The sequence below is a fragment of the Chrysemys picta genome, chromosome 3 (assembly GCF_011386835.1).
Source record: "Chrysemys picta bellii isolate R12L10 chromosome 3, ASM1138683v2, whole genome shotgun sequence".
NCBI classification, from domain to species: domain Eukaryota; kingdom Metazoa; phylum Chordata; order Testudines; family Emydidae; genus Chrysemys; species Chrysemys picta.
In genome coordinates, this window is record NC_088793.1 from 149,522,912 (window position 1) to 149,550,123 (window position 27,212).

At 43.8% G+C, this 27,212-nt stretch overlaps 2 protein-coding genes across 3 annotated transcripts in view; one reads left to right on the forward strand and one right to left on the reverse strand.

The window, feature by feature from the left end:
- Nucleotides 1-639: 639 nt before the first annotated feature.
- GLO1 (glyoxalase I) lies at nucleotides 640-16,968 on the reverse strand. Of its 2 annotated transcripts, none has more exons than XM_005307402.5 (6): nucleotides 16,580-16,968; nucleotides 14,051-14,133; nucleotides 11,276-11,416; nucleotides 8,000-8,067; nucleotides 6,658-6,747; nucleotides 640-2,078 (listed from the first exon to the last, which is right to left on the reverse strand). In XM_005307402.5, the coding sequence occupies exons 1-6, from the start codon at nucleotides 16,658-16,660 to the stop codon at nucleotides 1,990-1,992; spliced, it is 552 nt and encodes a 183-aa protein (XP_005307459.1). In that variant the 5' UTR covers nucleotides 16,661-16,968; the 3' UTR covers nucleotides 640-1,989. The 2 variants fall into 2 exon arrangements, with proteins under 2 accessions (XP_005307459.1, XP_042704436.1); XM_042848502.2 differs by lacking the exon at nucleotides 640-2,078 and adding an exon at nucleotides 3,348-4,364 and having other exon boundaries at nucleotides 16,580-16,853.
- Nucleotides 16,969-21,930: 4,962 nt separating this feature from the next.
- Nucleotides 21,931-27,212, forward strand: part of DNAH8 (dynein axonemal heavy chain 8) — a 595,636-nt gene continuing 590,354 nt past the window's right edge. The window contains exon 1 of the mRNA XM_065589982.1: nucleotides 21,931-22,157. The gene's annotated coding sequence lies outside the window, so the exon portion shown is untranslated. The remainder of the gene's footprint in view (nucleotides 22,158-27,212) is intronic.

The window sequence follows — 27,212 nt, forward strand, 5'->3', positions numbered from 1 at the left end:
CTGCCACTCAGTGCTTGTTTCCCATGCCCAGAACTGATGATCCACTGTGTGCAGCTGCTCTGTGAATGCCAAAAGTAACCCTGAATTGTTTCTTTCCTGGCATGCAGCAAGGCAGATACGACAGTCATCATCTGATTCTCAGCTCATAAAATAACTGCAGGATCAGCTGCATTGTGTTCATAATGCTCATCGTGATACTGGAGAGCAGTGCAAAATCCATATTTTGAGACAGAGATGGTAGGCACAGTTTATAGGGGTTGTTGAAAAGCACCATGAAACGTATTCATAAGCCCATGAAATGATGGGACAGAGAAAACTGCATCATGGGACAGTGAGCCCATCCCCAGGAGGCACTGCAAGCCCCTCTCAGAACACACACCAGCAGATGGTGGCAAGTTGCATAGTGGGATAGGTACCCATGGTGCACTGCTCTGTCAATGTAAGAGCACCAAATATGGACGCGATCTGCCATCACAAGAAGCACTGTGTGGATGCGCAAAAGTGGTTTAATTACAGTGGTGGATGATCATTGACGTAACTTGTCGACTTAACTTTGTAGTGTAGACATGGCCTTAGTGGGTAGTAAAGTACTGTAGGTCATACAGCTTTAGAGAAGAATTTTCAAAGTTTTGCAGACACTTTATTTGGAAATAAATACGTTTATTTGATGCCACAGGGCTATCCAATATAACAGTCACATCACTCAGCACTGTTCAGTCCCAACAGGAATTATAAAGTGCTTCTAGAAACGCACTAAATACCAAGATGGTTTTGTTATGGGTTTTGTTTTTTTGGTGGAGGCGGGGGGACGGTAAAGTGAGTATTTCAGTGCTACTGAAACACTTTAACATGAAACTGGTTCACATGTACAACTTCAGTGTAACTGCAACTACTACTTTTTATATTTTTAAAAAGGCAGATAAAAAGTTGTCATAACAGCAGGTAGTCATGGTTTCACAAACTACTAGGATTTTAGTTAACCAAACTCCTGTATCAAATTGTAGCTTGATATAAAAGATATGGTTTAAATGCACTATATTTAGCAGAAGCCCAGTCATCACACACAATCACAGATAAGGGATAAGTATGTCTGCCAGCTCTCAGCCACTGAATAAGGAATCATGGCATTTTCAGCTACTTCTTAGTTGTAAGCTAATTGCTGTATAGCCCTTGATTTTCAAAATAGATGTTCAGATTCTGTCCTCTTAGATGCCCACTGTTGAGAGCAAGTGGCAAGTCTGCTGACCTCCTCTGCTTATTTGCAGTCAACAGTCATAGCTGCTCAAATGCAATGCAGACTGAACTCTCTCTCTGTTGGACTCGATGTGCCACTGCCATTAAGTTTCTAGTTTCAAGCAGCCTGAATACCTACAAGTTGCTCCTGAATGTCTACTGACATAACTGTACACACAAAGGTCTCAATCCTGCTTCCATTGAAGACCAAAGGAATTTTGCCATTGACTTCAGTGTAAGCAAGATGTAGCCCAAAAGTCTAGTTTAAAGTGTTTTATCCCCTCCCCAAGTTTAACAAACAAAAAACCTGTCGCTGGTGCTAGACCTACACGACATAAGATACAGCAATCTTCCTACTCACATATTCCACCCCCAATATACCAATTCTCAGGCTGGTTCAAACATAGCTATATTGTGCAGCCAAAATTTCACTAACTCAAATCAGCCCCGAAGGGGAGAATATCCTATTTTTTGCATAAATGGTGAATGTGCATGAGTGCATTTTCAGAACACAGATGGTATTATGCTCTCCTAATTAGAAACAGGAAGCAGTGGCATCACAAAAAAGAAAACAAAAGAAGAATACAAAGGGGAATCCAAGCAAGATGAGGTTCTAACAGGATTGGTAAAGAACTATTTGTGAGTGAGGTTAATTCCTCTCAATCAAGTATATGTCTCATAAATAGTAGAGTGTGTTATATGTTTTCAGCCTCCTGGGAAAGACTTGTACCTACTGTATGGTATGTTACTTTAAAACTAGATGAGGGTCACCATGTGGTTAGGATTCAAAATTTCAATCCAGTAGCCATCAGGATCCTGAATAAATGCAAGTCCTTTCATTTTACCTACAATAAAAAGATACATATTTTCAGATATAGTTAAAAACAATCTTAATAGTCTTCAAACATTGAGATTCATATTTTACACTGACAAGAACGACACAGATTTATGGTTTCAAGATTTCCTATTGTCTTTGCGTGGCAGACAGAGTAGGAAGTTTAAATAATGTGTTCAAGATCACAGTTCATCACCGACCCCAAGGATCCAGTTCAGACTTTTAAAGACAATCAGGGAAGCAGTTTGTATGATTAACTTGCGCTTTAAAACTATGGGACAGATAGTATATGTGCAAACTTGCACATTATCATATCATACTTGACATAACTGAAGTGACACTATAACCCTGTCATGTTCTAGTTCAGCCTAACTACAAAAGTTGGAACCAATGTTATAAAATTGCCATTTTAAAATTGCTTTTTGCTGCACTACTATGTCATCAGATGCCTTTTCCAATACCTATACAAACAATGAACGTGAAGTCCAAACACCAGCTCTTCCTGGTGGGTGTTGTATTTTTGTACATTTGTTTGTTATAACCAAAACTCAACTCACACCTTTTTCCCAGGCGTGGCTCATCCTAGGGTTCCTCCCTGAGGACTATTCAACTCACATCTAGATTCTCCCTTCCCCCTTTCTTTCTGCCCAGGTAATGGTATTGAGTCATCTATGTCAAAGTCAACAGCACTCACTTAACCCTTTCCTAGCAGCATCAATACCTGCTAACGAGGTGGGAAGTTTCAGGTAAATACTGCCAGCATGTTACGTACTTCATGATTTTTTTTTAATTTAAGTTTATCAGCAAAGACATTTAATTGCCATTTGCTTTGACAGAGAAATTGACGATGAACTAGAAAAAAGGTTATACAAGGTCTATACTATCCATCAGGGTATTTAAAAAGTTGATTCCCAGCCTCTGCACTAGGGTCACACATACCAATGCTATTTCCAGACAAAGAAACATAGGGCTTCAGTTACATCACTATGTGTGATTTCAAAAGATCTCTAGTGCAGGTAGAGGGTCTATTTCTTCCTATGGTGAACAGAAAGTGGGGGTATCATAGAGCGAATTGTGTGCTCCGTGATGTTACACTCCAATTCAAGTAGGAATCAGGGCTCCAAAAGGAGAGCTATTTTCATTCCCTGTTGGAAGGATGCTATCATGACAAAGCTTTTCATGAAAGGCAGTTACTGACAAGAGCAATTCACAGAAGAGAGTTATAAAGGGAAAGTGAGGTCTGTCTTGGAGCTGTGAGGTCCCTTCATATAGGAAAGGATTTGATAATACAGATTTTTCTTGATTCCCTGCCAGATTTTTTTTTAAAGCAGATTATGCAATGATATTCTCTCTCAATATAGACCTCAGAGGAATATTTTAACACTCTCCACTGCATGAAATATAAAACATTATACAATTAAAAGAAAAAAAAATAACCCTCAATATTCCTATTCTATACCACTATAACTAGAAGACTGATTAGGTTAGTAATGGATAAAAACAAGTTTTCAGAGGATTTAACAGTAGTAAAAGGGAAAAAAAAAAAAAGGAATACAGTTAAGCCAATTTGGTTCAATCTGCAGTTTTGGTTACATTAATAAGCAGGGGTAGGCACCACCATGTTGCATGACAGACACTTGACAAAATTACCGGACTCAGACATTTGGGAGGGGTGGGGGTGGGGTTATGTCATTCAGTCATTCAACCCATAAAATAGCACACATAATTTTCCACGCTGAAAATATACAGTAACCTAGCTAGCTAATAAATAATAATAAATTCAACTAATAATTAATGAAAAAAATATGTGTATACAGTATGAGATTATTACATGAGAAATGAAAATGAGCTTGCTTTGGGATTTTACAAGGCACTTATATCATTTAAACATATTTGGTACCCTGAGTAATGAAAATACTTCTTGCAAATCACATAAATAGGGAACTCGTGGTCTCCTTCCCTCACCCTGTTGCAAAGGCACAGGGGATATTGCTGCCCTAGGGCTACAGAAACCCCTATGGGCAGAACATATGTAAAGGAGGGGATCAATTTATACAGATGGCTGAAGGGGGAGTTGGGGGACTCCCATAGTGCATTAATTAACAATAAATACATTACAGAGATAAGAACCTGGAGTGACAGGCTTTACTTTATGAGAAGCTCCAGAGAAAGAAGACCCAGAGGGAGTAATGGCAGGGGGAATCCTAGGGAGGCCAAAGGGGCTAGTAGAGGGAGCAGACAGAACAAGGGTAGAGGCAGAGTCGCTGCAGGGTTGACCCAGTCTTCTGCATCTCCCCTGTGGGTGGAAACGCTGATCAATATCATCATTATAGGAGGGAACAATAGAATGGAATGCCCAGAAGAATGAATCACTTGAGGACAATTTCCTGAGGGGACCCTTACCCTTGCAGAGCTCTTCTAGCTTGGACATTTAGGCCTGGTCTACACTGCCACTTACAGCGCTGAAACTTTCTTCGCTTGGGGGTGTGAAAAAACACCCCCACAAGCAATGCACATTTCAGCGCTGTAAAGTGGCAGTGTAGACAGTACTACAGCATTGGGACCCATGCTCCCAGTGCTGGTAGCTATTCCTCTGCGGAGGTGGTTTTATTACAGCGGTGGGCGACTGTGTAGACATACCCTTACATTTCCACATAGGGTGGTTTGGCCCACAGCAATAAAAATCTGCATATCTTCCATGTGTTTTTGGATCAATGAAAAAAACAAACAAACAAACAAACAAACAAACCAGATACAATTCAAGTGACTTTTTAAATTGCCTATGAAACTGAGTTAACAAGAAAATATACTTCTCAAGTAAAAAACTATAAATGGACTTCTTTGCAAAGAAGTTGTAAGTTTTCTTACAGGAAAAGCCACAAACTGTATGGAAAGGAAGAGTAGATTAAATTACTTACCTCAGTGAAATTAAATACCCAAACAAAGAATTGCTGTGCCTGTGATGATGATGACTGGGGCTGGCTCACCTGTGGCTTCCCCTCGGCCAATAGGCTGGGGGCCTCGCAGCCAATGGACTTAGGCGGGGGGAGGCAAAGGAGGGGATTGTAGGGAGTTCATGAGCAGAGGGGAGGAGAGTGGTCTCTGGAGGCACAAAGGGGGGGGGGCTCAGGATTGTGTGGGTCTCTGCGGGGTGGTGGGAAGTGATGGACAGAGCCAGCTGCAGGCCGGGTCTGCTCTGCAGGGGGTGGCTAAAGCCCCTGCCAGGAAGTCCCCTCTGTATTTAATGCCAGCCCCGGGGTGCCCATCATTGCTCCATCCCTGACCCAGGCTCCATTTGTCTGTCCCATAACGTGTGTGAGTGTGAGTGTGTAGGCGGGGCCAGGCAGCTCTGGGAGCCAGGTCAGCGCTGGGGCACGCAGGCAGCATGAGCTGCCCTGCTTTGACTCTCTTCCATAGTCATTACAATCCACTTCCCCTACAAGGCTGCTCTTTGGGGGAGATCAGACCCAACTCCAGGTACCTCCCCTGGCTGCAGCCTTCTCAGCCCAGCTCTGAAGGCAACACAGAAGTAAGTGTGGCAATCTTGCAACCCCCCTACAACAGCTTTACAACTCCCTTTTGGGTTGGAACGCTCACGGTTACACCACCATGAAATTTCAGATGTAAACACCTGAAACCATGAAATTGACTATTTTAAAAATCCTATGAGCGTTAAATTGACCAAAATGGACCATGAATTTGGTAAGGCCCTAATCAGGGCCGGCTCCAGCTTTTCTGCCGCCCCAAGCAGCAAAAATGATGAGTGGTGGCACTTCAGTGGCAGCTCAAAGAGGAAGAAAGGGAATGAGGGACCCACTGCAGAATTCCCACCGAAGACCCGGACGTGCCGCCCTGATATCGGATGGAGTACCGCCCCTTTGAATTGGCCGCCCCAAGCACCAGCTTCCTACACTGGTGCCTGGAGCCAGCCCTGGCCTTAATTATCTAGAATCTAAACAGCAGAAAGTAACCAGAATGATACAAGGACTAGAGTTTTGTATTTAAAAAAAAAAAAAAAAAGAAGAGGACAGAGATAGAACATCTGTATCCTTTGGAAGAAAAGACAATTAAGAGGGGACTGTTAAGGTTGCAGTGTATGACAAGCTGTGGAACGTTCCCAGTTTTGATGAATAGAGTATTTCATTAGGCTTCTAGGATGTTAAAATGAGGCAACTCAGATGTTACATGTGAATTTGGCACATAGGGCAAAACTTTCCCAATCATAGGATTGCTGCCATACAAAATTCTATATGGAATAGAGGAGATAACACAACATGGTCAATTGAAGTAGCAACAAAAGTGCACAAACTTTAGCCATAGATAGCTGACCAGATTTCCAGAAGTTACTCTGGGGCAGACCAAATATAAGTTTTTCCTAGTGTATAAAAGAGAGAAATTTTGATTGGTTCTAGCAAAACCCGAGGATGATGAATGAATTCAAGAACGCACAGCAGCTATTAAAAACCCATATCACCTAGCCTCCTCCCCTAACAACACATGAAAGAAAGACAAATTCACAGTTTACTAGGGGGGGGGGGGAATAATCAAGACTCAAATCATATTGATAAGATGTCTTGGTGAAGACTTACCATCATCTGGTCTCTTCACAAATTTCACTCCCAGCTCTTCAAACCTCTTACAAGCTGCAGCTACATCAGGGACTGCAATTCCAATGTGACCTGTGCAATAGAGTAAGCAGAGGACATAGTGCATAAATGAGCAAAAATTACAACAAATGGATTGTTGTTACAGCACCAAAATATGACAGGCACTTTACCCTATGCAAAGAGCTTCCAAGTTAGCTCACCTAAAATGTATCTAAATGTGTTAAAATAACTTACTCAAGGAAAGCCCTGTTTTAGTTTCGGGGGGAGGGGTGGGGAAGGGGGAGAGGGGGGAAAAAGGTATTAAGGATACTATAATTTTTGGCGTTTTCTTCTCCTAGTGAGCTAGCTGTTTTACAGGGTCTCAAAAGTTAAAATGTTTTGCAGAATACTCTAGTGACACAGTGATATACACAATAGAATCAGAGTCGAAGGCAAAAGAGAAAGTGTTCATAAAAACAGTAAGTCCAAGTACCAGGAAGTTTTCTGTATTTACAAAATAGGTTAAGAATTTAAAACTCTAATATTGGGTTTATAAAGGCAAGAATACTAATCACTTGTTCCCAAGTTCAGGGATCAGTTCAGAAACTCAAAATATCAAATCAAATATAGTCTAGTCTAAAACATGTATTTGATAAATCATACCAGTGACCTTTCAGACATTCAGAATATCAAGTCACAGAATTCCTCTGCACATCAGGGCCAAATCCTGCTCTCACCCATATATCTGAGCAAAACTCAATCTTATATTTTAAAAAATTGAATGTTCTACTAATTACACACTGAGTTCCAACCAAGATCCAAGTTCATCTTCTTTAACGAAGTCTCAACACTGGGAGCAACCAGAGATAAAATATTATTTTTAATATCTTTTACTAAAATCTTAATGTTAAAATGTCTACCAGAAACAATGATACACTTGCTTTAAGAGTCAATTTTATGTACAAACTACAACTGTGGCTCATTATTCTTAAGACAATATATTTACCCACAAGTTCTTATTCCTAATTTTCAAGGGTCTGTATACCAGAAAAACAGAGGTAAAATTCCAGATTTCAAAATCTCTTCAAGTCTCCAAAATGAGTACTTTTTTATTTAAACTCATCCACAATGCTAAGTCACTTCATCTACATACATTATTAGCGTTTTTATTGTACGGTTATCAAAACACAAAGTAGTAGAACTGTTCCAATAACCTGTACACTTAACTTATTGCTCTATTTTACATATGAACATTTTCTCAATTTAAATTGTCTAAAGACATAAAAAAATCTAAGACTGAAAAGAAGAAAAATGACTGCAGCGCGTAACTTTCTCTAAAACATACCAAATCCCCGAGGATCTGAATTGCCATTGTGGTAAGACTGATTCTCATCATTTTCAGTGCCCCAGTTACTACAAGAGAAAGGGAAAAACATAATTAATATAAAATGAAGAGCAGCATGCGATTTAAAAAAAAATTCTGAGAGGAATCAAAAAATATTTAGAAATATATGGAATTACTCAGAGCAAAGGATACATTACAACCTAGATCCCTACAGTTCAGGGACAGTTGTCCTCATTCATAGAATATCAGAGTTGGAAGGGACCTCAGGAGGTCATCTAGTCCAACCCGCTGCTCCAGGAAGGACCAATCCCCAACTATTTTTTTTTTTTGCCCCAGATCCCTAAATGGCCCCCCTCAAGGACTGAACTCACAACCCTGAGTTTAGCAGGCCAATGCTCAAACCACTGAGCTATCCCTCCCCCCCAATCATATTCTCCCAAAGTTACAGCACTCAGATACTAGAGATATGGATGAATTCAAAATGCATCTATAGATAGAACTCTGTATGCAATTCCCCATGTTTTGAATTGGTTTTTTAAAATGTTCTCTTTTGCCTCATCTACAAGACAAATTTCAGATAAATACTTCTTTAAAAATCAAATTTAACTATCTAGGCCAGAGGCAGGCAAACTACGTCCTGCCCGGCTCTGAGCTTCCAGCAGGGGAGGCTAGCCCCTGGCCCCTCCCTCGCTGTCTCCCCTCCCCCGCAGCCACGCCAGCAGCACTCTAGGCGGCAGGGCTGCGCCCTCATTCCGGGCAGTGTGGTAGCATGTCTGGCTCCGGCTGGGAGGCACGGCTCCAGACATGCTGCTTGAGCAGCATGGTAAAGGGGCCAGGGAGTTGGATATGGGGCAGGGAGTCCTGGGGGAAGTCAGGGGGCAGGGGGCGGTTGGAAGGGGTAGAGATTCAGGGGAGGCAGGGGACGGGGAACAGGGGGAATTGGATGGGGGTGGGACCCCGGGGGGCCTGTCAGGGGGCGGGGGTGTGGATAGGGGATGGGGCAGTCAGGGGACAGGGAGCGGGGGGAAGTGTTGGCTGGGTGGGGGGCAGTCAGGGGGCGGAAAGTGAGAGGGGTCGGATAGGAGGCAGGGGTCAGGATGTTTGGGGAGCACGGCCTTCCCTACCCGGCCCTCCATACAGTTTCGCACCCCAATGTGGCCCTCAGGCCAAAAAGTTTGCCCTTCCCTGATCTAGGCACTTGCTGTGGAGATGGGAGCCTTATATCAGAGGACTTACTTATATCATTCTCCTGGCAATCACTGTCATGCATTCCAATTTCACAATGCTTTGTTAGACTTACATGGTTTTCAGATATTAAAATTTAAAGTGTCATTCAATATTTAAGAACTTATCTACACTGCCACTTTACAGTGCTGCAACGTTCTTGCTCAGGGGTGTGAAAAAAACACACCCCCGAGTGCTGCAAGTTTCAGCACTGTACAGTGGCAATGTAGGCTGTGCTCCCAGAGCTATTCTCCTCATGGAGGTGGGTTTTTTTATACAGCTTTCCCAGTGCTGGTGCCACGACTACACAGCCATGTTAAAGCGCTGCCACGGCAACGCTTTAACATTGCTAGTGAAGACATGCCCTAAGATAATGTTGTTGGCGTTTGTGCAAGATATGGACTCACATGTAGAAATTTACTACACTCATATCAAATAGTACTATATTAATTTAATTACAGTTGTGCCTGAAGACTCCAATCAGAGTTGGGGCCCCATTATATTATGTATATTAAATATGCAGATGCATCTGAAGAAATGGGTTTTTTACCCACGAAAGCTTATACCCAAATAAATCTGTTAGTCTTTAAGGTGCCACCAGACTCCTCGTTGTTTTAATAGTATAAGAGGTCATACCATTATTCAGCTCTTTCATTTGCAAATCTTGTGGCTCAGTACAAGTATGAGCTGTAGGATGTTTTATAAGTGTTTACCTTTCACTAAATTTTCTTTCTTCTCATTGAAACTGAATTCCTGATTGCTTCTTATTACTGCATTGCCCATCTTTCACTGTTATGAGACACCCCCCACACACACACACACCCCGCCAAGTACACTTAAATACATTAAATCCCTTTGCCCTGCCCTCTCTCCACCATTCAACCCTAGGCTACCCTCAGCCACTATTCCAGGGTCATTACAATCCACTCCCACAATAAAATCCCTTCCCTAGCACGTTTGCAAATTGTTAGTCATGTCATAAGTTGGCAGTAACAGTTCTGGGACCTTGAAAGTATATTCCCTACACCAGGAGGCAGGCAGGCAGAGTCAAACTTGCTTCCTCACTACTGCTGTGGCTGTAGCAGTGCCTAGACTCTCTGCTCCTCTCAAGGATTCAGGCTCAACTCTAGAAGGGTTAGGATGGGCTCTAACCTCATATAGATTAGGAGGAGGGGGGTGTTGCAAGGGTCAGCACTCAACTGTTCACTGGGTGTGGAGGGCAGAGGGACCGGAAATAGTACTACGAGGGAGTACAAATTTGTTTTAAGTAGGTTGTGTACTGGTCTATTTGGCAGGTTCTCTATGTCTCTACATAAGTTACCACAGCACCTATCATTACCAGCTGTCAAAACATTTAGTATACATTTTATTTCCATGTCAAAACACATAGTGGCACACTGACAAAATAGTTAGTCATTTTGTGTAACAATTGAGACCTCAAGCAAATTTCTCACATCCACTGTAGTATTACATGATAAATTGACATTAGAAGAGCCACATGCACTCAAAAGGCAAAGAAAATAATTTTATTCCCTCTTCTGTACCACTTTTAATCCATCTATCTCAAAGTACTCTATACAGTGAAAGCTTAAATGACTTTTCTAAGGTCACACAGTGAATTAACAGAAGCAATCGGGACAGAATCCAGATCTGACTCCCAACGGTGTCCTCAATCCAGTGCACCACAACCACCTCAGAGCTGTTTTCTAAAATTCCTTTCCTAGTACACTGGACCCCTTCATCTTCCTTTTCACTGCTCTCCTTTAATTAGCTTTTTTCCTCCGGAAGCAGTTCCCCTCTCCTCTTTACTATGTTAGGGCTAATGAATATTGAGAAAAAGCACAGTTCTACTTGTTCAGGTATCCAGCATCCAAGTCATACTTTTTATGAGATAAGAGAAAGTATTTTTCCACATTACATTAATTGTACACAACCCATGACCAGATAAAACACAAGTGCAATAATATAACCTACTGCAAAGCACACAGTTGTAACTAATGTCCATTAAATGTAAGCAGAAGTGAACTGTAAAAAGCTGGAGTTAACACTTACTGTGTTAGTTCAAGTGTAGCCTTTCTAGAGAAAGTCCAAGCTGTTCTTTCTTTTGTATCTTTTGGGATATCATTTTTATCTTCATAAGCCAAGAAATAAAGTGAGAATTTCATAGCGGGAAAGTCACATTTTTGGAGCAATCTAAAAGGCAACAATTTTATTTAAAAAAAAAGTCATAATTGATGGTGTTTTTAAAGTTGCTACTAGACTGCAACAAAACAAAAACAAAACAAAGCAAAAAAACCACTTTCTCCCCACTTTAGAGAATTATGACTACACTCTTCCCTGCCCCGCCCAGCCCTCCCCCAATACCTCAAATGTAGTTCAGTTTTCAAATTTGTGTCATGGAAATATTCTTGAGAGCTACATCTATGAACACATTTGGAAAATAATCAATTAAAAAAAACTTACGAACATCTGAAAACTAGTAACTGTAGGTACAATAGAATAAAAATCTCAAGTCTGGGGGTATGCCTTCACTACCCGCCGGATTGGCGGGCAGCAATCGATCCAGCGGGGAATCGATGTATGGCATTTAGTTTAGACATGATAAATCGACACCCCACCCCCAGCACTCTCCCATCGACTCCTGTACTCCAGCTCAGCGAGAGGCACAGGCAGTCGACGGGGGGAGTGGCAGCATTCAACTCACCGCGGTGATGACATCACGGTAAGTCGATCTAAGTACATCGACTTCAGCTACATTATTCATGTAGCTGAAGTTGTATAACTTAGATCGATTCCCCCCGCCCAGTGTAGACCAGGGCTGAGACTGGTATTCAATGCCTTGTGCATGGGAGTTTCCAGAAGGGTGCCTATGTCCATCTCCCTTATTTATTTATTTTCCACCAAAGACTTAACAGGCAGTAAACTAGTAAGAGGATCCATTTTTTAAAACCTCAATACAATTAATCTGTTGAACTCATTGCCACAAGATAGCACTGAGGCTGTGCTTAGGAGAATTAAAAAAAAAAAAAAAAAACACAACCCAACAATAACATACATTTAGATAGATGAGAACATTCACAGTTACATTAGATAGGATAGAAAAGAACAGGCTACAAAACCTTCATATTTCCTGGCATAAGCCAGCTGCTAGATGCCTTGGGTTAGGAAAGCCTGCCCATAAGGGAAGTTTTGTTTCTTTATTGGCAGTTACAGATATTTATGCACTGTCCTCTGAGGCATTTGGTATTAGCTACTGTCAGACACAGATACTGTACTAGATATAGACTACTAGACTTATTTGGTATGGCATTTCCTGTGAAAATCCATTAGCTTCAAGAAAATAAATCAAAGTTTGTACTCAGAGAATCCGTCCTCAATTCCATCTTCCTTCCAGCAATAAAGATGTTTTAATGTCTCACTTTTCATACAACATAAAAAAACAGCATAGGAAATACCTGACTCGGTATGCCTATTAACGTCTGTTGATTCAATCTTTTTCACCCTAAATCTCCTCCAAAGAGACCTAGGTCACTCAGACTAATATATACTCTGTTTCAATCACTTTTCTCACTAAGTAACAAATACCATTTATATGAAATAGCTCAGTCAGAGATATTCATTCACTTCTCATTATACCCACTGCTTCTTGAACCTTTCACTCGTGTGAAAATATCTGGAAAATATTTTCCTTATTAACTTTAGATGTGGCTCTTTCATATGTCAGAATGTTTCAAATCTTCCAGAACTTTGTTTCAGAGCCCTTCTGCTGTGCTTGATGTTTGAACTGAATTTTAGCACAAACAAAATGCCACTGCAGGGCACTAGCCTCCCCGCATCATTCCCCACACAAGTGGACTGGGATGCCTACCAACCACCTTCTGGGGCAGACACCTAAGAGCCGAGAACACTAGGAAGCTAGGGCAGCCCTAGAAACCTTTTAACAGTCCTAAGAGTTCAGCTTCTTGTTTATACTGCAATTAAGTCAGAGTATCGTGCTTAGGACAGAATTTTATTACTACGAAAATTATTGCAATATCACAATTTCTGTATGATTATTTAACTGCAGGATCAGAGATGAGAAAGCGTGTAAGCTTTTATATAAGCAGACTTAGCAGAATTCAATTTTTACTTTTTAAAAATAATTTTGGTGGATAATATCAACATTTGTTTGAAAGTTTTCCCCCCTATATTTATAGATTTAAATGTTCAGAGTTGTGGGAACTAATGGGGCAGAATCACAAAATGACAGGGTCATATAATAATTAATGATAGTTGATGTTGAGATTCAAAAAAGTTAAATCTGGTTTAATCATTAAAACAAATAGTCAACATCACATGTCAAAATATACAAACAAAAACAAATCCTTAAATCAAACTCTAAAAAAAGTTTTCAAGCAAAATTTTTCTTACTTTGCGTATCTAAGTTTCTATTAACACAGATGGAAAAAAATTTCCCCTCAGTTTGAGAGTGTACAGTGAAATTGACATTTACCAACAAAAATCTAATCCTTCCAAGCCTATAATTGCCAAAGTTGTTTGCTTACTTAGCAAAACTAGCCACAAAAAGCTGATAATTTTCCCAGTATAACATTTGATTTAAAACTAGTCCGATTTCACCGTTTGCAACTGAAAATGTAAGAGTACTGTAGAAAGTCTCAATCATGAAGATTAAGTCAAGTGAGTCACCAATCTGGGCACTAGCTGATGATTCAGCCTGGTTCATGTTAATCAATCTTAAATGCCAAGGTTTGCTTTTCAGAAGAATGGATCATTAAAATATACAAAATATATTTAAGACAAATCTTATCTCATGCAATTTTTACTCACGTCATTCCAAGAACTCTTGTATAAAAATCCAGTGACTTCTTAGGATCTTTTATTCGTAACATTGTCTGCTGCAACAGAAAATCCTAGAGAAAAATTATAGTAGTTATGCTACTCAGGAAAGCACATTAAGATGCCGATACAAATACATGAAGTTGGGCTTTTATTGTGAATCAATAATTTAGAATGATATTGTCAAGGTCAGTAGGACCAAAAAGTTATAAACATAAATACATATGTCTGTATGTCTATGTCTGTAAGTCTATTGCCCTGACCCTGCAAACACCTACAGGGCCTATATAATTATTAATAAAAGATATGATTCTGTAAAATGCTATGCAAATTTACAGTGCTCTGTAAATAAATTGTTTTCCCTCACTAATGATAAATGCCTTGGTATTTTGTTTCTTAAGTTAAAAATCAAAAAAAGTTAACATACTTTATCCTTGTTTCCATCCCTTTACTCATAGTTACTCCATTTGAACCACTTTTGGGGGTCAAACTACACCTCTAGATGTATACCTCTTTTAAACAGAATGTCAGACCAGAAGGGACCATCAGATCATCTTTGACCACCTTTATAACAGAGCGTATTACATTTCACACTGATAATCCTATATTATGCTCTAAGACTTCAGTTAGACCAAAACATTTCAGTCCACAGGAGATTAAACTGTTGCATGCCCCAGTCACAGAACAAGGGAGGCGAAGGTGCCATCTGGCAGCGAACTGATTAGGTGAGATATGCCCAGATGATCCTACCAGATGAACCACGACCCATGTTACAAAGGAAAGCAAAAAACGAACAGATCAAGTACCTGCCAATCTGACCTGGGAGAAAATTTCTTCCTGACCCCAAATCTGGTGATATATATATATATATATATATATATATATATATATATTTCTGAGAGGTGATCAAGACACACAAGCCAGGCACCTAGAAAGAGGATTCTCTGTACCACTTCAGTGCCCTGGTCCATTCTATCCCATCATGTCTCCAACTGTGACCAATCTCTGGCCTTGGCTACACTGGCGCTGTACAGCGCTGCAACTTGCTGCGCTCAGGGGTGTGAAAACGCGCCCCCCCCCCCCGAGTGCAGCGAGTACAGCGCTGTAAAGCGCCAGTGTAATCAGAGCCTGCAGCGCTGCACGCTCGCCCGCAGCGCTGCAAGTTATTCCCCTCGGAGAGGTGGAGTACATACAGCACTGCAAGAGAGCTCTCGCAGCGCTGGCGGTGCGACTACACTTGTGCTTCTGCGGCAGCGCTGCCACGGCAGCACTGGGAAGTCCCGAGTGTAGCCAAGGCCTCTGATGCTTCAGGGAAAGGTGTCAATGAGGATCAAAATACATCTAGCCAACTGTACACTGGGGGGGGGGGGGGGAAATCCTTCCTGATCTCTGCAGGTGACTAATCAAAGCTCTGAAGCATGAGCTTTGATGTCTGGATAACCTACACATATATAGCAACACCCAAATCCTGCATTTTTCTGTCTCCCTCAGACTCCCTTCTTGCCTCTTAAATGATCCTGAGTAGATTGCTTTTTTTTCCCTCTCAATTTATTCTAATTTGCCAATGCTTTGTGCCCCACAACTGCATGCATTCTTTTAAGTGTGTTCTCATCAGGACACAGGGAAATTTAAGTTACTTCATGGCCATAAGAATTCAGTTTTTGATGTAAAATGGAAACTGTCCTCGGGAGTCTAGCCCTAAGAAACAATTTACAAGATAAAATTCCATAACAAGAATGGTTCAAATATATTATTGCATAGTCCCCTCCAAAACGAGGCAATCACATAAAACTAGTCTATGGAGTTTTCCCCTGCCAATCCTTTTTCAGAATAAAAGATCCTGTGAAGTACTGTACTAAACTGCAACAAAGATAAAAAAATGGAGTTTGAGTCTTAACTTTTACTCAAAGTCCTCCCCTCCCCTCCGTGTGATTCAAATGCAGCACACTAACAATCTTTGAGCCTTTCTACAGTCGATCCTGTTGATTTGCTATCAGAACTTTTTTTTTTTTGGCTGCAATTATAAACTTTAAAATGTGAGGCTGGTCCTTTCTGCACTGTGTCTGAGACAAGAAAAGTGACAGGACCCATGTTTAAAAAGAGAAAAAAAATAAAGTTTTTAAAAAGATTAAAATTGGATAGATTTCTCTGTGTGTCACATGGCTCCGATCCAACCCCGAGTAAAGTTTACACCAGCCTTATCAAATGCAGTGAGTACATGTGCGGGAGATGCCGTCCAACTGTATGCAGACTTAGTCAACTACAAAGAAATCCAGGTGAAAGGGGAAACCACCATTAGGGCTGCATAAGGAGATCCTCCTCCTTGCCCCTTTACGTAGGGGCGCCACAGGAATCTTCAGTCTCCCCCTGCTCCCTAGAGGCCAGACTCTCTGTGTCGCTCACTGCACGTTCCCCACTCCCCTATCGCTTCACCTTCCTCGTCACCACGTTCTTTCTAATCCCTCATCTCCCCAGATTGCCTCTTTCATCAGCAGCTTCGTCCCCCAGTCCCCCGCTTACCTTGGTACTGGGATCCGGGTTGGAGCAGACGGTGTAAGCTGCTTCATCGCTGAGGCCGCTGAGCTCCGGCTGTTCCGACATGTTGAAATTGGAACTGCTGAGCAGGCACTCGGGAGCGCTAACAACGTTCGGGGCGTTTTCTCATCAGCAACCTCCCCCAGAGTAAGAAATAGAGGAGCGTCCCAGCCAGTCACTGCAACCATTGCAAATTAGGGCACGCCAGGATGATGTAATATTTCCATCACTGTTGTCTCTGACGCTCTCTCTTACTACAATTCCCAGCATGCAATGCTTAATTTGCGATTAAACCACCTGAAGCAGGCCACTTAAACAAAACTGCAAGTCTCACCATTCAGTGCTTCGTAGTGGTGTAGCTAATACCGAACCGTGATATTCAATGCTCCACTGAATGGAGTCTATTTATATATTGCACAATACATATGTGGAAGAGCTGCACAACCTTTATGGCAGAAGACAAAGTGAAATCAAGATACTTGTCACAGTCCAAGATATCAAGGAGCTTGAGAAAGATATGTCCTCAAACTGTCAGATACTATCAGGGGTCAGCAACGTGTCTGTACACAGACACAAGTGTCCGTGGTAAAAATTTTGAGATCCATGGTAATTTTTCAAAATATTGAGTGACTGAATGGCATAACCCCCTCCAATATCCGTCACTAAATATGCTAATTTTGTCAAGTGTCCGTCGCACAACATGGTGTTGCTGACCCCTGGATACTATAAATTATTGTTTCTCTAATAAGGAAGAAATCAATCTACATTTAATTCAGGGAGAAAGACAGCAATTTTCATGTGGTTCTCCCTGTTAAGTGCTTCAGCAAGACCAATGCCATCAATGCGGCCACTGAATGCTACTCAAGGGCCTCACAATCTAAAAAGCAAGAAGCATCTAAAGCAACTCTGGGAGGAAGGAGAGCATATGGAGCATTATGCTATTTAGTGACCTACCACCAAATAAGAATTGGACAATATTACAAAAGTGACACGATACAAAATTCCAAGCAATAATGCAAGACCCTTTCCCAGAAAAGTGTTTTGTGTGTTGTATATATCTCTGAAAGGCAACTCTCAGATTTCTTTTCGCAGGTCAGTGCCTGTATATAGTAGCTTGTTATGACAATAAACATTTGATTTGGAAATGATAGATTCCAGCGTGACGGAACATAGTGTGGCCTAGAATTTGTGACTAGAGTTACCACAGTTGTTAGAAACAACAAACTTGTTTCTCATTAAATAGTTAACTTGAGGAATCATGATTTATCAGCATATCAAGATGCAACATAAATTGTTGTGCTAAAATGTCATCATATTGAGTCAAAATGTCAAATAGGACAAAGTGGGTTGCATTTTAGAACTCGATGAATCATATTTAACCTATGGGAAACTCTAGTTTTGTCTTGCCCTAGATTGTGGATTTGGGTGAAGTTAAATATTAATGAAGTGAAGAGAAAGAAGAGAGGAACAACCACAACTTTTTTTTTCAAACTGACAGAGAACAAAAGGAAAGCCAAATATTGCACTAGCAGGTAGAACAAAGGCATACTGATAATCAGTTGAAATTAGAAATGTTGCTCCCTTAAAAAACAAACAAACAAACAAACAAACAAAAATGTATTATCATGTATCTTCCTGCAAAATATTGTAACAGAATAATTAAAGCTCACAGAGTGCAAATTTGTAGTGTATTTATATTTTTATTGCAGGAGTTTCCAAGTCACAAGAGAGCTACTGTCCAGTGGTACAATCCTTTTACTGTCTGAGTGTTACAGAATATATGCAAAGAATGAAGAAAAATTACAATCTTTATAAAACACGAAGTTTGAATATCACTTAAAAATGTCCTCATTTAGTCCTGCATATGAACGTAGGCCCCAATCCTGCAAACACTCATGCATGAGTTTAACTTTACTACCATGAAAAATTCCTTTGACGTCTATGAGACTATTCAGGGTAATAAAGTTAAGCATGTGTGTAAGCATTTGCTGGATTGGAGCTGCAGAGTATAGTTCACCTGTTTTATCTTGTTATTAAGTAAGTGGGAGGAATGGCCCTGTTTCCTTGCCTTTCTTAATTATTGGCAATGCAAAGAATATTATTCAAAACAGATAAGTGAATTAAAAAAAATTAAGACCATAAGAGCTAAATTGAAAGACAAAATAATTTGTTATGGTACAGTTTGCAAATATATATAAATTAAAGAGGAAAAATAAAATGAAACTGTATTAAAAAAAATTGAAACCTAGGAAATGTCAAGTTGAGGCAAAATTTAAAAATAAACAGATATAAAAATTGGAAAGTACTGTTAAGGTATCCCAAGCAATGCTGGGTTTACAATGGTGACAGTGACCCCATGGAGCCGGGCATGCTCTGCTTGCACTGTGCCCTGAATCCCCACCAGCCTGCTGGCTCCTCCCCCCGCCCACCACTTGCTCTTCTCAGCCTGCCCGCCAGCCGGCCGAGGGCTTCTCTCTGCCTCCTGTCCAGACCCCAGTGCACCTCCGGCTCCAGGCAGTCTCTGCTTCCCACCACCTGTGGGGCCCCACTGTCTCCTAGAGCTGAGCCGCCTGAGACTGATGCAGAAACCTGGCCAGTCCCAGCCAGTTGTGGATGGTGGGGGGGTTGTGGGGGGAACAGTGTGGGGGGCTTGACAGGGCCCTTCCAGGCATGTGGGTCCTGTGGGAGCCCGGGTGGGGCAGGCCCTGGCCTGGCTGATCACGCCACTCCCGAGGGTCCAGAGTGATTCCCCGCCCCAGGACACTGGTGGCTCAGCCCGGCAGACACAATCACCTCCCAGCAGGGCCAGTGAGTGGGGTCAGGAGGCAGGGCATGGGGGAGTGGGTCTCTGGAGGGCCTGGGGTGTGTGTGTGTGCTGGACTGTGAGGGAGCAGGGAAGATCTCTGTGTGTTGGCGCACTAGGGAGTGAGGGTTCTGTGTGGGATGCTGGGCAGTTGTGGTGTTGTGCAGGGCACTGTGCATTTGTGACAGGGTCTGGGGGGTGCTGGGCATAGTGGGTCTGGGGGGGCTTTGGCTATAGAGAATGGGGGTGTGTGTTCCGGTATTGTGTGGTACAACATGGGCCCACCGCCAAGGGGAAGGGGCATGCTGGCAGCACAGGACCGGGCAGGCCATTGTACATCTGGCAACTGCTGGTTTGTAAATAATGCCCTCACACTGGGCTGGACGGAGCAGGGCCACCCCTGCCATGCCATGCCCCATTGCCCCTTGCTAGCCCCTCACTCCGGGGACTGAACCCCCTGCCCCATGCTACATTGCCACCATGGGGGCCCACAAATATGTTTGGCAGCAGGCCCACAAAAGGTTAATCCGGCCCTGATCCCGAGCATTCCATGCTGTGTATTAGATGGGCACCATATTTTCCTACTTTGCTTTAGATAGTTGCCCTGTTTCTCTGACAGGCTTTAGAGGGTGTTTAAGTATCTTATCTGGTTTTAGATGTTTAGTAGTGTGTGTCATCAATACTTGCTGGAGAAACACAGTACCCTGATCACAGGTTTTGGCAGGTAAGTAACAGCAAAACTGATTTTCAGCTACTTTATTTTAAAATGTTTTAAATTGCCATTTTAAAATTTACACAATATATAGGTGTGCTAAAAGAGCCCATTCTGTGCAGGTGTGTCAGAAAGAGGCAAGAGCAGCAGGAACTTTGTCTCTCTTGTCTAAGTATACTTGCATAGGGGACAGCCTTAATGTGGTTGCCACCACTTTAGAAACTGGGCATATCTATATTGTGACGCAGTGCAGGGTGTGAATAGCAGTGTGCACCAAAGTGCTGTACTGTAACTCCCCCCATGTGGATAATGTGGGCATGAGCTGAGAGATCCCTATTACACTATATGCTGCTGCTTGCACAGATTTGATTGCAGGTGTGAAGCCATGGTTAGTTTCCCTTTTTGTTTCATATAGCAGTCAAGGAAAGAAAAATATAATTAAAATAGGAAAATGTGATTTTAAATCCACAAAAACTGACTGGGGACTCATGAGCAAGTATATTACTTGAAAGTACTTTTGACTAATATTTTAAAATTGATTTAAAGTTGACAATGGTCCTTTAATGTTGTTTAGGAACCACTGTTTGTTTGACTTCATGCTTGGGACAAAATGTATGGCTATTGTTAGAATATTTTTGATTTATTTATTAAGCACTGTTACCTTTGATATTTGCACATCACCTTCTCATCTTTGGGTAGGAAGCAGTCCATAAATATTCTTATTTTTAATTAAATTATTGTTATTGGGCCACACCATCCCCTAGAGGGCATGTGGAGAGGGTGGACCCTATATAATTAAAGGATAGTAGGAATGTGCTGCCCATTGGTGCCCACTTAAAAATTGCAGGCGGAGGAAGCATATGATTAAAGCTTACTGCCCTGATTCTGCTTCCTTCCTAAAGTTAGGGAAAGCATCTCTGCAAACCCCGCCATACAAGAGCTGTAAGTGGGGTCTAAAGAAGCATGTTGTGTATGATATTGCCTGGGGATATAGCTCACACCACATGCCCTGTTCCCTCTGTGGGAAGAAACACTAAACAGGGAGAGACTGTGGAGTATTGTAGGTCACAATATAGGAAAGCGGGAATGCTGTTTTTGCAATGGCTGTGAAAGTCGCACCTGAGCATTTACCCGGGTTGGGCAGAATTTGGCCTATCAAATATGCGCACTTCTGGTGGTTAATTAAAGAGGGATCATTCAACCTGACAACAGAACAAGTCAGAAAATTGGTTGGATAATGAAACCTGGCCCTGGGCATGTGCAACAGGGGATCTAACCAGGGCCGGCTCTAGGCTTTTTGCCGCCCCCAAGCAAAAAAACAAAAACAAAAAAACAACCAATCTCCAAGAGCTCAACTGCCGAAGCCCAAAAAAAACACAACCTCCCAGAGCACATCTGCCAAAGCAAAAAAACCCAACAACAACCCAGAATGCCGCCCCAACCACCCAGAATGCCACCCCAAGCACCTGCTTGGTTTGCAGGTGCCGAGAGTTGGCCCTGGATCTAACCCAGAGTCGGTGGTGCACCTTCAGGAGTAGCAAGAGCTTCCCTCATGGGGACAGAGGGCATCTGAGGCTACAGGGGCGACGGGGTCATGGTTAGGGAGCACGTTAGGGGGACGGACAGTGACCTGGCTGGGGCTGAGTTGTGGGAAGGGGTCAGTGGCAGAAAGTCAGCGTTCAGAGACAGAGCAGGTACCAGGCCCTGGTGCGGGAATTTAGGTCGCTGTAGATCCCCAAGCGGGGTGGGATCCGAGACAGCAGAGCAGCCGCACGCGCCTGCAGCGCGGCTCCCACCCCACAAGCTGGGCACTGGGCGCGCGAAGACGGCTCCGGCTGGGGCGCGCGCCAACAATTCTCTCCATAACGGTCTGGTCAGCGATTGGATTCTCCCCTTCCACGTATCCTTCCGCAGCGCTGCCTAGTCCCGGCACTCGAGCCTGGGAGCAGCGGTGACACCTCTGTATTTCGGCAGGTGGAGGGATCTGGAGGAACTTATTTCCCTCTAGTCTTGGGAGGGAAACCGTCGACGCTTGCCTGAGGACGGAGGTGAGTGTCCCGGCGAGCTGCTCGATACAGGGCCGAGCCAGGTCAGTGAAGGGAGCGGCCTGCGGTGGGGGAGAGACAGTCACCCACCTGCTCCTCCAAAAGGAGGAGAAAGAGACCGGACCCCCCTGAAAGCAAAGGGAGAGAAAGTTAAGAACCAGACATACCCTCCCGAAACCGGCCGCCCTCGGTGCCCGGCCCCGGAGGGAGGGTGAAACTGACATCGGGAGGCAGCAAGAGACGCTGGCCTGGGGGAAGGAGACGCCGTTGTCCGTACACATTATTCCCAATCACAAACACAGACCCGGTCTGGGCGTGGTGGAAAAGGCTGAGGCGCCCGCCCGCCCGCTTCTAATTTTCGGGCAAGACAGCGCCGCGAACCTCTCCCGGGGGAAGGGGGCGAGCGCTTCCGCTCCCCACAAGTGAGTCCCGAGAGGTGCGAAAAACTAGAGAGAGCCCAACCGAGCTGCAGGGATGAGGGAAAAGGGAGAAGCCGCCTCCCCCATTGACGAGAGGGAGCCTCCAAGGGATGGGGAGGAGAGAACCCAACGCATTCATCTCCGTAGCAATAGAGGAGCCGCCACTCCCTCTTGCTCTAGGGTGGGAGAGACGGGATGAAACCCTGTCTCCATTGAAGTCGTCGGGGTTTTGCCACTGACATCAGTTGGCCAAGATTTCACCAACTTCCCCAGCCCTTTGGGGAGAGAGGCCACTAACGCCCTGAATCTAGAGGGAGACTTACCGAACCAGCCGGAGAGAGTGAGTCCCCGAATAGCAACGGAGAGCCCTACAATTACCCCAGCTACCATTGCAGGTGGAAGAAAAGAGAGATTGATACCTTCCAGTCCCTAAAAGGGGGGAGAGGAAGTTGAAGAGACTGACTCCAACCTCAATAAGATAGAAGGCAAATGTGGCTTTTTTGCCATCTTAGCACCTCTGAGATTTGGAGTCTGCTAGCGGCTGGTTTGGCTGCGACATATACCAGTACTGGTCTAATTGATATTCAGGCTGCAACAAACCCCTAGGTAACTGCCTGACAGCCGAGAATATCAAGAGATCTCTTCCTCCCTCCTCTGGCACATCCTTATGCCAGATGCTGCAAGACTGTGCATGTTCTGGGTGGGATGAATTCATGGGTGGGAAGACCTGGCCTTATAGCAGGGGTGGGCAAATTTTTAGCCCGAGGGCCACATCTGGGTGGGGAAATTGCATGGAGGGCCATGAATGTAGGGTTTGGGCAGGGGGTTGGGGTGCAGGAGGGAGTGTAGGGTGTGGGAGGGGAGCTTAGGGCAGGGAGTTGGGGTGCAGCTGGGGACTCAGGGCAGGGAGTGGGGGCTCAGGGCAGGGGGTGCAGGGTGCAGGAGGGGTTTGGGGTGTGGGCTACGGCCCGGTGCCGCTTACCTGGAGCAGCTCTGGGGTGGCAGCCACACGCAGTGGGGCTAAAACAGGCTCCCTACCTGCTCTGGCCCCATGCCGCTCCTGGAAGCGGCTGGCACCATGTCCCTGCGGCCCTTGGGGAAAGGGGGGCAGAGGGCTCCATGCGCTGCCCTCGCCTGCGGGTACCTCCCCCGAAGGTCCCATTAGCCGCAGTTCCCCATTCCTGAACAATGGGAGCTGCAGGGGTCAGTGCCTGCAGGCGAGGGCAGTGCACAGAGCCCTCTGCCCATCCCCGTCCCCCAAGGGCTGCAGGGACATGGTGCCGGCTTCTTCCGGGAGTGGTGCAGAGCCCGCGGTGCCATGAGGATGGCAATCCCATGGGCCGGAGCCAAAGCCCTGACAGGCTGAATCCGGCCCGTGGGCCATAGTTTGCCCACCCCTGCATTATAGCATAAGAGGAAGAAATAAAGTTTGGGACTGGACTCAGCCTCCCCACTGTCATGGAAAAGAAATCCTGACCCCCTATTCCCTAAGGAAGAGACCATCCTGTGGTCCCTAAAAAGAGACTGACCTTAACTCCTGAAGAAGGAAGAGAATGATTGCACCTATCCCTTGCTCCAGGCAGCATAGAAGGGGCATATAATTACACACCCACCCTCAGGAGAGAGGAGTAAAAATTTCCATTCAGGGTGCTGGAACAGTTTTTTTAGTGGGAGTGCTGAAAGCCATTGTAGAAAACTGTACATCCTGTATATGATGGAAGCCATGCGTTGGGTTGCTATTATTACTTCAAGCCAGGAGGTGTTAGTGCACCACCAGTTCTAGCACTCCTGCTTCCACTCAGACCCTATATGTAGAGAGCACACCCATGATGGCCCTGTAGTGAAAGAGGTATAAATACTCCCCTTCAGCAATAAGGGGAAATAGTCCTACCCTCCTGATTCTAGCATATAGACAGTCTGACCAGTCTCAACCCTAGCCTCAAAGAGAAAGAGGAATACTGATGACCCTGACATCAGGGACAGACAGTGAGACAATTGCAGGAGAAGAGAAAAAAAGTGCCTCTGTGCTCCTTCCTCCTAGCTCAGGGGAGCAACGAAGAGGAGTGATCATCTCCCCTGCACCCTGTTGGGGGTGGGGAGAGATCCATCAATCTCTCTCCCATCTACAGGAGAAAAGAGATCAAATGAGGTTACCCTCCAGTCCTTGCCCAAGTCAGAGAGAGACTGCCACTCCTCCTCCCTAATATAGGGTGTGGAGGAGGGAGATAGATACTTCAGCTCTTGGAGAGGGATGGGGAAGAGAGTGAATGTGTGTAGAAGAGACCAAATAGCTGATCTGGGCCCCAGTGGGAGAGAGGCTGATCCTTTGGTTCCAAGGGGAGTGATGAGAGAGACCAACCCCCTCATACACATCTGGGGACTAGGAGAACACACTATCTGAGTTCTTCAGCTTCATGGGCAGGGGATAGAGAGAGAAATAAATAAGCCAATACAGTCCAGTGTCAGGTTCAGGTGAGAAAGATTTAACTCTTATCCAACTACCAGCCTTAAACCGAGAAAGATCACTGATCCATTCCCCTCAGATACAAATGAGGTGTACTCCCATCCTTAACCGGGGGAAAAACAGAAAAGGATACATTATCTGAAACATAAGGATAAAGATTGGGTGTGGGGCAAGGAGCTGAACTATAATCATGGAGTTGGGACTTCTCCCTTCTGATGTTTCTGCATCAGGATTTTTTTTAAACTCTCCCATCTCAGGATTTCTCTTTCAACAAAGAAAAACAACTTTGCTTCTGGAGGAGGTGACTGTATGCTAGATTCCATAGAACCTCTCAAGGACTGCTGTGTCAAGATCTTTGTTTTCAAATTAATCTCTGTAGAACGGCATTCTTCACAAGTTTTTGCTACTGTCTATAGCCCCCATCATTATAGTATTTAAATGCTTCACAATCTTTATTTTGTCACAACTGCATCTGTATTCCCCCACTGTGGTCTCTCCAGGGCAACCACTTTAGGCTCCAGCCATCACGTCTCTTGCATAGAGACCTGTATCTCTCCCCCCCCCTACCCCAGTGGGGTTTTGCCAGGCTGCATAGTTCCCTGCTTACACTGATATCACCAGCAAGCCAGACTGCCTAAACAGGCCAGTGTCTGTGCTTTGCTTTGCGGTGGCTGCAAACAGCTGTAATTGCCAACAGTCACAAGTTACCATACAGCTCTTTGTAAGCAAGCACATTCGTTCTTAAGGTAAAAGCATTACAGAAAAAATATATTAAACAATAAAAGAACCTACAAAGATGCTAATAAAACTTACCAGAGATCAACCCTGCCCCACCAGCTCCAACAAGGGCTCTGGTAGGAGACAGTCCTTCAAACCTCACCAAGGGTTTTTTCTGTGGTCAACTCCAGCTCCGAACGAGTCCCCTCCAGGAACAGATTAGTTTTTCTTTTCTACAACTTGGGTCTTTGATCTTGAAACTCTGGGAACAGGTAATTAGCAGACAGTGATCCTCTCCTCAGGGCATAGCTTCAGAAGGCTGGGTTTTTGCATAACTGGATGTAAGGAATTTGCAGTATTCATGTCCCTCTAGAGGTTCCCCAGGCAAACCACTGGATACTGTTTGTCCAAAAAGTCCATTCTCATCTAGCACATTGTTCAGTATAGTCCTTTGAAGCATATAACACTTCCTAGGGTTCACATCGTATCTCCTCTCTAGAAACAGGGGACATATAGTCCTGGCCCACAATAATACAATAATAATATATAGCTTTTTTGCCTTTAATACAGTGAACGCCAAAGAAAGTTAATACAATAAATTTATTCAAAGATATTGCAGGGAACTGCAATATTTGTCACATATCTATCCCTCAACATCCTTGTGAGCTGGGGGTAATAGTATTTCCCTATTTTTAGATAGGAAACAGGCTAAGGTATTTAGGTGCCTAACTCTGGTTGATCAGTGGGAGTTAAGTGCCTAAATACATTTGAGGTTCTGGGCCTTAAGTGACCAAGATCACACACAAAGTCTGTATTGGAGTAGAGAATTGAACACGTATCTTTCAAGTCATAAACTAGTGCCCTAATCATTGGACAACTCCTCATGATGGCTTCCTGGTTTAAATACTAGCATCCGCCAATTAGTGAGCTGTGAGGGGCTGCCCTTCAGGCCTTGGGAAGTATGTCCTGCAGAGCCTAGATTCATAGGGTTCTTCAGTGGCAAGCTAGCCTAAGCTTCTAGTGGTTATTAAAGAAAAAAGTCAGCAACTAACAATTCCTGTGTTTCTGGATTCTAGTCTGCCTAGTTGTTACAAAAGTCAAATGAGATTATTTGTGTGCTTATAGTTAAGCAGGTGCATAAGTGTTGGCAAGAGTAGTGTTATGCTTATAAGAAGCACACGGGATCTTTTTTCGGGGGAAAAGGCAATACGCCACATTTATTGAAGATACTACAATTAGCATATGCATTCAATCACACACACACACACACTCACTCACTCACTCCCGTCAGTTGATGTTATAGTTACCAGTCCAGAGTCTGGATCAATCTAGTGGCCAGTTAAGTTGATCAAGGGTAGGTAGGAGCTAGGTTCTGTCGGTCACGACATGATGCTCTGGTGGAAGTCTTGGCTGGACGAACCCAAAGTTTCATGGCAAGGCACCCTGTTTATATAGTGA

Coding starts and splice junctions, on each gene's coding strand:
- GLO1 (XM_005307402.5), bottom strand. CDS start 16,660: ATGTCGGAACAGCCGGAGCTCAGCGGCCTCAGCGATGAAGCAGCTTAC. Junction 11,417..14,050: donor ACAAGAGTTCTTGGAATGAC/GTGAGTAAAAAT, acceptor GTTGCCTTTTAG/ATTGCTCCAAAAATGTGACT. Junction 6,748..7,999: donor TTCAGATCCTCGGGGATTTG/GTATGTTTTAGA, acceptor TCTATTGCACAG/GTCACATTGGAATTGCAGTC.